Below are 13,176 nucleotides of genomic sequence, written 5' to 3' on the forward strand. Positions count from 1 at the left end.
CCATGGAATCACCAGGTTTGAATCAAGGACAAATACCCACATCCACATTGCATACACTGACAGTTTAGGCATTTGATCAACATAGAGCAGAGACTCCCCTGTTGCTATCATGAAGAGAGATGGCCATACTTGAGACATATAAGCTTGAGCATACAAAAACGTAATACAGAACAATAACATTATAAACATAAAGGTGTCGAATCCTGATCCGACTAACTTGGTGGCCCTTAACTCGGGGACCTGTATAGTGCAAATAGGTATTATAACCATACAGGTATTGCTCCTACCCCCCATTCAGCAAATATATGCAAAACTGCAGGCCTTAATACATGACAATGGAACATGTTGACAAAGTGACTGGTGCTGTGTGCAGGGAAACGCCCTGCATTTAAGTGAGAACACACATAAGACTATCAAATGCAGTCCAGAACATGAAAAAGTGACCAATATCAGCTGTGCTGCATCTTAAATAATGTCATGCTCAGGGCAAACAAGAACAAGTCTCCCTAGAATCAGACATATGAGGATGTTTTAATACTTGTTGTGAACAGACAGCGAAAAGTGCAGCGCGGTCCGGGACGCGCAGCTTTTCTTGAGGCCCAGTCCTCCACCTCGTGAGGATCATTGAAAAACACGGTTTTATCGCCGTCTATGACTCTAAGGCGGGCCGGATAAGCCATCGAATATTGAAGATTTAGATCCCGAAGGCGACGTTTAACTGCAACAAATGTGGCTTTCCTCTTCTGGAGATCTGCAGAGAAATCCGGAAAAAGGGAGATCTTTGCATTTTCATGCCTGATGTCTTGCTTGCTTCTGGCCTGTCTAAGGATAAGATCCCGGTCTCTCCAATTCAGCAGACGCGCCAAGAGGGGTCTAGGAGGAGCCCCTGGTGGGGGGTATCTGGCTGGGACACGATGTGCCCTCTCCACGGTATATGCAGGAGAGAAGGGTGCCTCAGGGAACTGCTCTTTAAACCAGGCCTCTAGGAAGGCCGCAGGATCTCTGCCCTCAGCTTTCTCTGGTAGGCCCAAGATCCTCACATTGTTGCGGCGCGATCTATTTTCCAGGTCGTCACATTTCTGTTGCCACTGACCTACGGATCGCTCCAGGTCTTGCATCTTCCCTGCCATGGGTCTGATCAGATCTTCCAGCGCAGACACGCGATCTTCTGTGTTTTTGACCCGGTCTCTGAGCTGCTGCATGTCATGGCGGAGCAGGCCCACATCCACTCTCACCTCCTCCAGCTTCCCGGTGAGTGATGTTTGGCATGATGATATTGCCACTAGTAACTGCTCATAAGCTGCCTTGAGGGTAAACTCCTGCTCAGCGCCTTCCTCTGCATCCGCCTGTTGAGCAGCCTGCCCGCGGGTTACAGCCGCACGTGTAGGAGTCGTGGCTCCACTTTGGGCCTCAGACCTGGCGAACTCTTTGAGCTTCTCCGCAGCCGTTTGCGCTTTGCTGGGCCCCATAGTCGGTGTGCGGGGTCTCCTTCGTCTCCTACACACCGTCCACTCTGTGCCTGGAGTTGGCAGTTTGTCAGGATGGTGAAAGATTATCGAGGGTAAGTGGAGCTACTCACAGAAGCGTGCTCACATGCCGGCTGCTGGCCACGCCCCCCTTGGTGCTACTTATTATTGAGCTGCCTGTGTCCTCTGGTGGTCGATCCAAACAAAAGGGACCACCAGAGGACCAGGTATATTAGACGCCGTTATCAAAACAGCTTCTAATATACCTGTTAGGGGTTAAAAAAATCACATCTCCAGCCTGCCAGCGAACGATCGCCGCTGGCAGGCTGGAGATCCACTCGCTTACCTTCCGATCCTGTGAACGCGCGCGCCTGTGTATACACACATATATGTGTGACTGTGCGCAGAGCTGCCGCCTCCGGAACGCGGTCCTGCGTTAGGCGGTCCGGAGGCGGTTAAGCTGGATTTCTTGGTGAAATATATGTGATTTTTCATTTTCACGGCCAAGTGTTTCTAAATTATATGAAATGCCTTTTGGGCCAAAGTGCTCACTGCACCCCTTTAAAAATTCTTTGGAGTTGGTGTAAGTTTAAAAATGGAGTCACTGTTTGGGGGCTTCCACTGTTTGGGGTACTTCAGGGTGTCTTCAAATGCAACATAGTGCCCAAAAATTATTCCAGCAAAATCTGCCCTCCAAAAAACATATGACGCTCCTTCCCTTTCAAGTCCTGCCATGTGCCCATACAGCAGTTTATGACCGCATATGGGGTGTTTGCTGTTAAACCTTGCTGTGTTGCCAGAAAAAAATTATCAAAATGGAAAATCTGCAAAAAAGAGGTAACATTTTTAAATTTCACCTCTTTTAAATTCTTGTTGAACACCTAAAGGGTTAACAAAGTTTTTTTAAATTAGTTTTGATGTTGTAGGGGGTTGTAGTTTTAAAATGGGGTCATTTATGGGTGGTATCAATTATATTAGCCCCTCAAAGTCACTTTATAACTGAATTGGTCCTTTGAAAAAGCGCGTTTGAAATGTTCTTGAAAAGTTGCTGCTTGTAAAATTCTAAGCTTTCTAATGTCTTAAAATATAAAATTATATTTAGACAATTTTGCCAACATAAGGTAGACATATGGGGAATGTTAAGTAATTATTTTAGGTGAGGTGTCACTATCCGTTGTGGGGATTCGCTCTGGAAGACAGGGTGTGCGGACGCAGTACAGAGGTAAATTACCAGTTCTTAAATCGCACTTCCATTTTTATTCACACACAAAGCAAAAACAAAACGTCACTTTGCAGTCTTGGTGTTCACACACAGTGGAAAGTACACATAGCAAAAATCACCTTGTGGGAAGTTCTGCCTCTAGCAGTCCATAGCAGGCTTTTAGGGGGCCTGTTTCCCCTACAAACAGGTCTCAGCCCTCCAGCACGGCACAAGCCTCAGATCCCAGCACATCTCCTGAGCTCCACTATCAGACGGAGATAACCCTCTCCACCTGGCAGTGCTAGCTGGTATTTATGCCTGGCAAAACCCGGCCTGGAACATGGGTAGTAGTCACCCACTAAGCACTTTGACTACTCCCAGTAAGAGCTGTCCCGGATCAGCTATACAGCCATACTAAGTATTAAGGTGTCAAACAGCAACTGCTGCTGACACATAAAAACCGGCTCTTACTCCACCGAGGCCAGGAACCTCGGTGACACGTACCTATCATCCACGATGATTCCTTGTACCTTCTTACACCGTCTTAAATGTTTTTTTTTTTTAAATAAAGGTAAAACATATTAACTCAAATTTACAACTAACATGAAGTACATGTGTCATGAGAAAACAGTCTCCGAGTGTCTTGGATAAGTAAAAGCAAAAGCATTCTAGTTATTACCATATAAAGTGACACATGTCAGATTTGCAAAAAATCTTCCTGGGCCTTAAGGTGAAAAGTGTCTTAAGGCAGATTTACACGTCCCGATGTAACAGCAGATTATCGATAAGGAAGCATTCCTTCCTGACAATAAGGTGCTTGTTCAGTGAAGAAGACCGCTGCATTTACATTCAGCGATTGCCTCCACTGTATGATGATAAGGGACACGCTTCCCCATATGGAATCAGTGTTTCTGGGCAGCAGATGGCTGTTTAGACCGCATGATCTGCTGCCCAGAAACGATAATTGGTGTTCCTGCACAAACAACAAGAACACCAGATAAATGAAAGTTTCACTCTTTCATCAGATGATCAGCAGCACATTTAGATGGGCAGATTGGCGGGACTGAGCGTTCACAAGAAAGTTTGCTCCTGATAATCTGCCCGAATATCAGGCAGTGTAAATCTGCCTTTAGTACTGAAGGGGTTAAATAGTTGGAGTTTGTGGAATTTTATTTAATTTTTTAATGTTTAATATTATATTTTTTTCAATTTAGATGGAAAGGTCAGTGGTACTGGGGATTATCATATATGGAATTCAATATCTGTTCTCTGCAATTTTCTGCTGCCAATGAAAAAACTGACAACAAAGGCTTGCAGCCGACTGCTTACCTTGAAAAGAATTCCTACTCTGCTGTGACAAGCTCAGCTGAAGCAAAAGATGTTCTCAGCGCCCTATCAATAGTGTGTGGCGAAAATCTGCATTTTGCTGCTGGAGCAGGTTACAAATGCCTTTGTGTGATTCAAGATCTTGTGGATTTCTATGTCTTTTCTGAAGATACCACATTTAAATGGGATAGCTGTGCTCCTCATGCCATTCTTAAATCTCTAGGAGGTGGAATGTTGGACCTTTCAGAATGTATCAAGTTTGCCAATCAAAATAAGAAACTGTGTGTCAGGCCACATCTCCTGTATAATTCTGAAGTGCAAGGAGCAAAAGGAGCAGATAGATGGGCTAATAAAGGAGGACTTGTTGCTTACAGATCAGAAGAACAACTGGAATTCTTTATTAAGCTGTTTATAAACAATTTGTCGTTACCAAATGAACTTCTTTAATGATATTTAAGTTACTTTTATTGCAAAATGTTGTTACATGAATCACAGGTATATATTGTATTATATCATTTCTATCCCAGAACTGTAATAAAATATACTCAATGTATAAACCACTTTATTTATATAGGGGGCCTGTTTTCCCAGCGTGCGACTCTCAGCCCTCCAGCACGGCACAAAGCTTCAGATCCCAAAAACAGAGACATCTCTGCTAAACTCCGGTCTGGTATTTGACCTCACCTGGCTGGAAACCAGCACAGCCACACATGCTAGGAGGAAAATACCTGCCTTGCCAGACACCACCCTTCACTGTGTCACATAACCCCCCCCCCCCCTTTGTTCAACCCTGAGGGAGTGGATACACGCCAGACAATGCACCCATGACAGGGCTTCCGCGTTTCCCTGCAACCGGCCTGTTCTGTGTTCTACCGAGAACTTAAAGTTCTGCAGAGACAAAAACCATCTGGTGTCCTTGGCCTGGCTCATCCATTTGAGAGGGGAGTGGTCGGTAACCAGGTGGAACTTTCTCCCCAACAAATAGTAGCGGAGTGACTCGAGTTCCCACTTGATAGCCAGGCACTCTCTCTCCACTATACTGTACCTGGTTTCGACTGGGGTGAGCTTGAAGCTTAGGAAGACAATGAGATGCTCCTCCCCTTTGACCTCCTGAGACAGTACAGCACCAAGGCCTACTTCGGAGGCATCCGTTTGTACCACAAACTCCCTCTTGAAGTCGGGCGTCAGCAAAACTGGTGACCCACACAGGGCCGACTTCAAAGTGGCAAAATCATCTTCCGCCCAATCATCCCAGCGAACCATCACTGATTTTCGTCCCTACAAAATCCCTGTCAAGGGCGTGGCTAGAGTAACAAAGTGGGGAACAAACCTCATGTAATAGCCAACCATTCCCAGGAATGACTTTATTTGCCTAGTGGTGACAGGTCAGGGCCAATTCCGTATCGCCTCTATTTTGTTCACTTGGGGTTTGATGACTCTGCGCCCAATGACATACCCCAGGTACTTAGTCTCTTCTAACCCTATCGCACATTTTTTGGGGTTAGCGGTTAGGCCAGCTTTCTGAGGGCAGTCCACTACAGCCTGCACTTTGGTAGGTGACTTTCCCAGTCGGTACTGTGGATAACAATATCGTACAGGTAAGCCGAAGCGTACCAATGATGTGAACGAAGCACAATGTCCATTAGTCGCTGAAAAGTATATTGATACAGCCCCTCAGGCGTGATGAAGGCAGTTTTCTCTTTGGCAGCCTCCGTTAAGGGCACCTGCCAGTACCGTTTTGTGAGGTCCAAAACAGAAAAATACCTCACTTGTCCTAACCTCTCGATAAGCTCATCCACCCAGGGCATGGAATACGCATCAAATTGTCAGTGGTTAATCTAGGCGATCTTTAGTCTGAAACTGAGGATAGAACGGCGGTTTCTGCAATATTACCATTTAAAACCCGGAATCCGCAATTCTATCCTCTAAAAGCACACACACCAGGGATGGACATATTTCAAGAAGTCCTAGAGAAGCGACTTCTCTCCATACAAACACAGAACAGCACAACAAAAAAACTACAATTTAACAAAAAAACGTTGCCTGGAATGAGTTAAAAAATAGAGAGGATATTATCATCAAAATGGCAGACAAAGGGGGCTTAGTGGTGGTCTTAGCCAAATCAGTCTATCAAAAACAAATGATGGATATAGTAACTGACACTTCCAAATTAGACAAAAATCCAATTGAGATGTTACGCACAGAATATTTGGATCTTTTATACCTAAAATATACAAGGGGTTAAACCCTCCACCACTCCGCCCCATTGTGTCTGGCATTGGCTCCCTTACTGAAAGGTTGGGAAAGTGGTTAGATGCAATTCTGCAGCCTTTGGTTAAGCGAGCACCTGGCTACATTAAAGATACAGGGGATGTTCTTAGAATTTTTTTTCTACAAACAGTGGTCATCTAATTTCACTTGGCTAACCACTGATGTGGTAGCCCTCTATCCATCCATCCCCCACAAAATAGCCCTTTTAGCCTTGGGGTTCCATTTGCATAAATACAGTTCAAACCATGCAGATTTTATTGTGTACATCTTGGAGGTTACACAGTTCCTGTTAACTCATAATTATTTTTTGTTTGACAACACATTTTTCTTACAAATACGAGGTGTGTCCATGAGGGCCAAGTTCTCCCCTTCGCTGGCAAATTTGGTGATGTCGTATTGGGAGGATCGATACATTTACACCGTGGACAACCCTTATGAGTGGAGTGGTATGGCAGGTACATTGATGATTTGCTCATCATTTGGAGCGGTGATGTGCCTGCCATACCCTCCTTCATTGACTACTTAAATGACAACCCCTACAACCTTAGTTTTGTCAGTTTGCATCACAAGCTTTCCATAAATTTTCTGGATTTGACTTTAACAAGCGTTCCCAACCAGATTATACACACTGCCACCTTTCGCAAATCCACTGCGGGGAATACAATCCTCAGAGCGGATAGTCACCATCCGATCCACACTATTAAAGCCATACCTGTAGGTGAGTATATTAGAGCAAGAAGAAATTGTAGTGACAATTTCTCATATACTACTGAATCTAGTAATATTGCTGTGTGCTTATCAAGTAGAGGATACCCACCATTGATGTTAATTAGAGCAGAAAATATAGCTCGCAATAAAACTCGTAGGGATCTCCTCTTCAAAAATCATAATAATGACAACCAATTCAGGGCCGGCGCAACCATATAAGCGAACTAGGCGTTTGCCTAGGGTGCCGGCCTGCTGGGGCTGCAGCCCTGGGCGACAGGGCGAGCGGCTCTTGAGCCGCCCCCAGCGACGTTACAGCGGGGCCAGGAGGTGGAGGTCCTTCTTAAATATGGCAGAGCAGGCATCTGCTTACCCTGATGGCAGGTGCCTGCTCTGCCAGTAAATTACCGGAGGAGAGGAGGCGGGCGGCAAGGGAGGCTGTTCTATCAGCTCCCCACTCCTCCCTCATGCGACCTCTGTGATGCCGGAATATGACGTCATTCCGTCCCCGGCATACTAAACGGCGCGCTGGAGGACTGAGGAGCTTCACCACACTGGACCCCAGGGAGGTGAGTGTTTAAGTGTTTGACTGAGTGAGTGTCTGCCTGTGTATTTATGTCAGTGAGTGTATGTATGTCTGTCTTTCTGTCAGTAAATGTATGTGTGTCTGTCATTGTGTGTATGTCAGTGCGTGTGGATGTCTGTCGGTCAGTAAGTGTCTGTGTGTTTGTCAGTGAGTATATGTGTGTGTGTTTGTCTGCCAGTGAGTTTCCGTGTGTGTGTTTTTTTAGTGGGTAGGTGTATGTCTGTCAGTGAGTGTCTGTCAGTGAGTGTATGTGTGTCTGTCAGTGTGTGTGTGTGTCTGTCAGTGAGTAAGTGACATGAGGGGGCGGCAAAATGGATCTTTGCCTAGGGCGGCAAAAATCCTTGCATCGGCCCTGCACCAATTCACAGCACAGAAATAAGAGGTTCCGTAATAACCATAATATCAATAAAAAAAGAACACCAACTTTAGTACTCACCTACAGTAAACAATTTAACCTTATTAAACAGGCTGTCTCTGATAGCATCTCTATTTTGATCTCTATTTTGTTTGAAGATGACCCCTTGTATGAACTGTTAAAAGATGGATATAGAGTGGTTCCTAGACGGTCTCCCACATTGGCTTCTTCCCTTTCTCCTTCTTTATTCACATCTATCCCCAGAAAAAACTAACATAGCACATGGTTAAAATATGTTGTATTTAGTCTATGTGGCAGCAACCCATGTAGAACATGTAATTATGCAGTACCCACAGAAAACTTTTATGACTCGGACCACAGCACAAGCTTTACCATTAAATTTTACAATCACTGTAATACGATGGGGGTAATTTATGTTATAAAATGCATACAATGCGATCTATTATATGTGGGGAATACAACAAGGAAATTAAGAACAAGAATTATGGAACATCTCAACTACATTACAAATGCCTCTTACACAAATATATCCAGTGCGGCCAAACACTTCATCACCCAACATAATAGAAGTGTGCAGTTTTTTTCTGCTATGGTATAGAGAAGGTTTGTCTCCCTTTTTGTGGAGGCAACCTGAAAAGACTTATTCTACAAAGAGAAGCCTTTTGGATCATCCGTTTGAAAACCAGAAGCCATGCTGGCTTGAATTTAAGGAAAGAGCTTATGTGCGTCTATTAAAAACACACATGAGGCCCTTGCTGCATTATATTCATTTCAAAGGGACCTCCAAGTGGACTGACTCAGCTCTGTATAGTATATGATATGTTTTCAGCATACGCTAGTATTCAGACTAAGCGGTTTGTCAGCAGACTCCAGCGCCACCATATATGGTATATTTAGTGGTTGATTGGTAGTCACTTTTTTTCCTGACTTATCTGCATAGTGATTATAGCATGTTTTCTCTATTTTAACCACATGATCACCATGGTTTTACTTGATAACTTTTGTGCGGTTTTTGTATGCTTTTTTATGCTGTCAACTGAATCCCAAGGATTTCTCCCCTCTAGCTGAATGAGTTATCACACATGATAATCCTTTCTTCCCCCCCCCCCCCATTTAGGGGAGGAACCTAAACAGAAATTTCTTTTATAAACCCAGCTATGGAGATAAATCCCACAAGTCATGATTAAGAAGAGTTTTGTTTGAAACGTGTTGTCTTAACAGATGGATGTCGTTGATTTGCTGCATGAATTTTACCACTGTAATAAAGGAACGCACAGCCAGGAGGTCCCATTCCTTCCCATCTTTAGCCAGCACCCTTTTCAACATATTTTCTAATGTTTGGTTAAAACGTTCTACCAGACCGTCCGTTTGCGGATGGTAAATGGATGTCCATATTTGTTTTATCTGCAGCAACATACAGAGTTCCTTCATCACCTTGGACATAAAAGGGGTCTCTTGGTCGGTCAGAACCTCTTTAGGTAGTCCTACTCGGGAAAACATCTCCATTAACTCCTTAGCTATGAGTTTGGCTGAGGTATGTTGCAGTGGCACCACCTCAGGGCACCAAGTGGCGTAGTCTAGAATGACTAAGATGGGTTGATGCCCTCTGGCCGACTTCGGTACTGGGCCTATGAAGTCCATAGCTATTCGGTCAAACGGTACTTCGATAATCGGGAAAGGTACTAGGGGACGACGGAATGTGGCTGGGGGCTAATTATCTGGCAGGTCGGGCAAGACTTACAAAACTCTTCCACTTCTTTGAATATGCTGGGCCAGTAAAACCTCTGTAGAATACGATCCTGACTTTTTTGCAGCCCCAGGTGACCCGCGAGATTATGTTGGTGGGCTAGATCTAACACAAGCTTGCGATAAGCCTTTGGGACCACCAACTGTTCAATAGGCTCACCCCATAGTTGGTTTACCCGATACAACATATCCTGATGAGCCACAAAACGGGGAAACACTGACGGCCCCAGGTTGTTTTGGTTCACCATCTACTATTAACACATTTTCCCAAGCGTGGGATAGAGTTGGGTCCCGACGTTAGGTGGTACCAAAATTATCCCCAGAGACATTGAGGTCTGCCAATTTAGGACCCAGCGGCAAGTCCTCCACGTCTCTCACCATCACACTTAGCGGGGTTGTCTCCTTCTCTTCCACCAAAGTGGTGGCCACCCCCTACCGCTGGACCTTCGGTCTCAGGTTCCCAGGGATTCTGTTCTCCCCCCTGGGCCACTCTGCTAGGGTTACCCCTGTCTCATGGGTATCAGTCACTCTCATAGCAGGCCACAGTGCCAGGAAGTCTCTCCTTATTATAAGTTCGTAGTGTAAATTTGGGGCAACTGCCACTTCGTGAGTCCATCTGCCAGCCCCTGTGGTTAGAGACACCAGGGCGGTGGGATAGTCTTTTAAGTCTCCATGGATGCACATGACCCCGACTGTCCGCTCAGTATACTCCACTGACCATACCAGGGGAGCCCTTACTAGGGACACCAGACTCCCTGAGTCCAACAGAGCCTCCGCTGGAGTGGTGGTTTAGAGTTTTTGGGGTACCTGCTGCACACAGATTCCTGGCATATAGCAACTGATGGTAGCCATAGTTAGTATGCATGGGTTCCACCTGATAGGGACAGTCAGCTCTTACATGGCCCGGCTCCTGACACCGCCAGCACACTATGGGAGACAGGTCCGTAGAGGGTACAACCTGGGTAGGTTTGGTTGGTGCAAGTTGCCGGGTCTGGGATGGAGATTTATGGGGTTTGACTGCCCCCCTCCCAAACTAACTCCCTGTAACAGTCTTAGTAGCTTTGTAGCGCTCTACCATTTCTAGGGCGTTGCCAGGAGACATCAGGCCGATCCAGTGCTGGAGAGGGGTGGCAGAGACCTTCAGAACATAGCCAATAGTCTATCCAGCATAGCCGTGGGACTCAGCACATCAGGCTGTAGCCACTTTTGCAAGAGGTGGAGTAAGTCATAATACTGGGTCCTCACCGGCATAGCCGGCTTAAACCCCCACTGATGTACCCGCTGGGCCCGGACCAACACATTCACCCCCAGTCTTCCCAAAATCTCACCCTTTACTTGTTGGTAGTCGGCCGCTTGATCATCTGGCAAGTCGAAATACACCCGCTAGGAATCAGATGCCAGGAATGGAGCAACGACCTCAGCCCACTGGTCACAGGGTAGCTTTTCCCTGATGGCCACTTTCTCGTACATCATCAGGTAGGTTTCGATGTCGTCTGCGGGAGTCATCTTAGGAATCGTGGCGCGGACTGCTTTCCGCGCATCGTGGATGCTCGGGGTTGCTCCAGCTGTCTGCAAAGTCATCACGTGTAGCTAGCTGGGTAACAGTTAGAAAGCGGGGTAGAGGGAAGAGTGCAAAGGAGGCTAGCCCTGATCTGTCACACCCCAACAAGTTTGCACGGTTGGCAGATGAGGGGGGTGTTGGTTCAGGGACAGCACTGCTGCAGCCGGACACTTCCTCCATTAGAGGATGGGGAGATAGTGCAGATAGAGAGCGGGGGCAAGTTAGTGGGACTGGGGGAGGAATGGAAGGAGGGACTAGAACAGTTCAAAAGGAAAGGTGTAAGGTAAAAAAAAATAATTGTATGTATCCTGACTAATAAAACTGGTGAACTGGAATTAGTGATGTGTGAGGAGGACTATGACATAGTGGCAATAACTGAGACATGGCTGGATGATAGCTATGACTGTACAAGGTTACAGTCTGAGGGGGGGGGAACTGCCTTTATGTAAATTCCTGTTGAAAGCCCACAGTCCGAGAAGATATAAGTGAGGGACATGAACATGTGGGGTCACTGTGGGTAGAAATACATGGAGGCAAAAATAATAATAAATTACTAATAGGAGTTTATTATAAACCACCTAATATCCCAGAGTCCACAGAAAATCTACTACTAAACGAGATATACAAGGCGGCAAATCATAATGAGGTGGTTATTATGGGGGACTTCAATTACCCAGATATAGACTGGGAAACTGAAAGCTGTACATCTCATAAAGGAAACGGCCATACTGGACTTACAACAGATGTGCAGGTTGGGGGACACCTGGGAAAAAATTACCATCAATTAATAACCTTCCAATTATCCTTTAAACAAGCGTTTCTACAGGGAGGAACAAAAATACCAAACTTCAAAAAAGCTAACTTTAGCCAACTAACTGGGACAAAGTCCTAAAATAAAAAATACAACCAAAAAATTGGATATTTTTAAAAGCATCCTAAAATCTAATTGTGAGAGGTACATACCTTATGGGAATAAAATGTTAAGGAACAAGAAGAAACCAATGTGGATAAATAGAACTGTAAAGAAGGCAATAAATGACAAAAAGAAAGCATTTAAATCACTAAAACAGGAGGGTAGCGAGGAAGCACTGAAAAACTATAAGGAAAAAAATTGAATAGGTAAAAATCAAATAAAAGCCGCCAAACTAGAGACAGAGAGATTAATTGCCAAAGAGAGCAATACTAAGCCTAAAATGTTCTTCAATTATATAAATGGTAAAAAGTATAAATCTGAAGGTGTCGGCCCTCTACAGAGTAATGAGGGGGCAGTTGCAGAGAGCGATGATGAGAAAGCAAAGCTATTAAATATATTTTTCTCCACTGTATTCACTGAGGAAAATAAACTGTCAGATGAAATGCAGAATGTAAAAGTAAATTCCCCATTAAAAGTGCCCTGTCTGACCCATGAAGAAGTACAACAGCGACTTAAAAAGATTAAAAAAGACAAATCGCCAGGGCCAGATGGCATACACCCCCGTATCCTAAGAGAATTAAGTAATGTCATAGCCAGACCCTTATTTCTGATATTTACAGATAGTAATGGACGAACATCTGCTGGGACGGTTCGCGAACCCTATCAAATGTTCGCGAACTGCAAGTTCGTGGCGGATCCCAATTATTTTAATGGCAGGCGAACCTGAAAAACCTTGAGCTCATATTTGCACAAATAGTCCCACAACATGGACAGTGACATACCAGATGTATTATTCGAATTTGCGATCTCCATAAAAAAAAAAATTTCAGTGCTAAATATCGGCAATATAATTTTCGCCTGAGTGCATGCGCAAATGCACTATGCAGTACCCAAATGCACTATAAAGAAAGTATATTGATATATAACACCCCACTTAAATCAGTTTTTTTGGAGGACGACTGTTATATCACACCAGTAGAAATTATTTGTTCCAATAACGCTTGTCCCTCTATATACCTGCAGTA

At 44.8% G+C, this 13,176-nt stretch overlaps 1 protein-coding gene across 2 annotated transcripts in view; it reads left to right on the top strand.

The window, feature by feature from the left end:
- INPP1 (inositol polyphosphate-1-phosphatase) overlaps positions 1 to 4,445 on the top strand; it is a 272,313-nt gene extending 267,868 nt beyond the window's left edge. For both annotated transcript variants that reach the window (XM_040440671.1, XM_040440672.1), the window contains exon 6: positions 3,882 to 4,445. In XM_040440671.1, coding sequence (XP_040296605.1) covers positions 3,882 to 4,440 — 559 coding nt within the window. In that variant the 3' untranslated portion in view covers positions 4,441 to 4,445. The remainder of the gene's footprint in view (positions 1 to 3,881) is intronic.
- Positions 4,446 to 13,176: the final 8,731 nt, after the last annotated feature.

This window comes from Bufo bufo, chromosome 7, assembly GCF_905171765.1.
Source record: "Bufo bufo chromosome 7, aBufBuf1.1, whole genome shotgun sequence".
In the NCBI taxonomy this organism is placed as follows: Eukaryota; Metazoa; Chordata; class Amphibia; order Anura; family Bufonidae; genus Bufo; species Bufo bufo.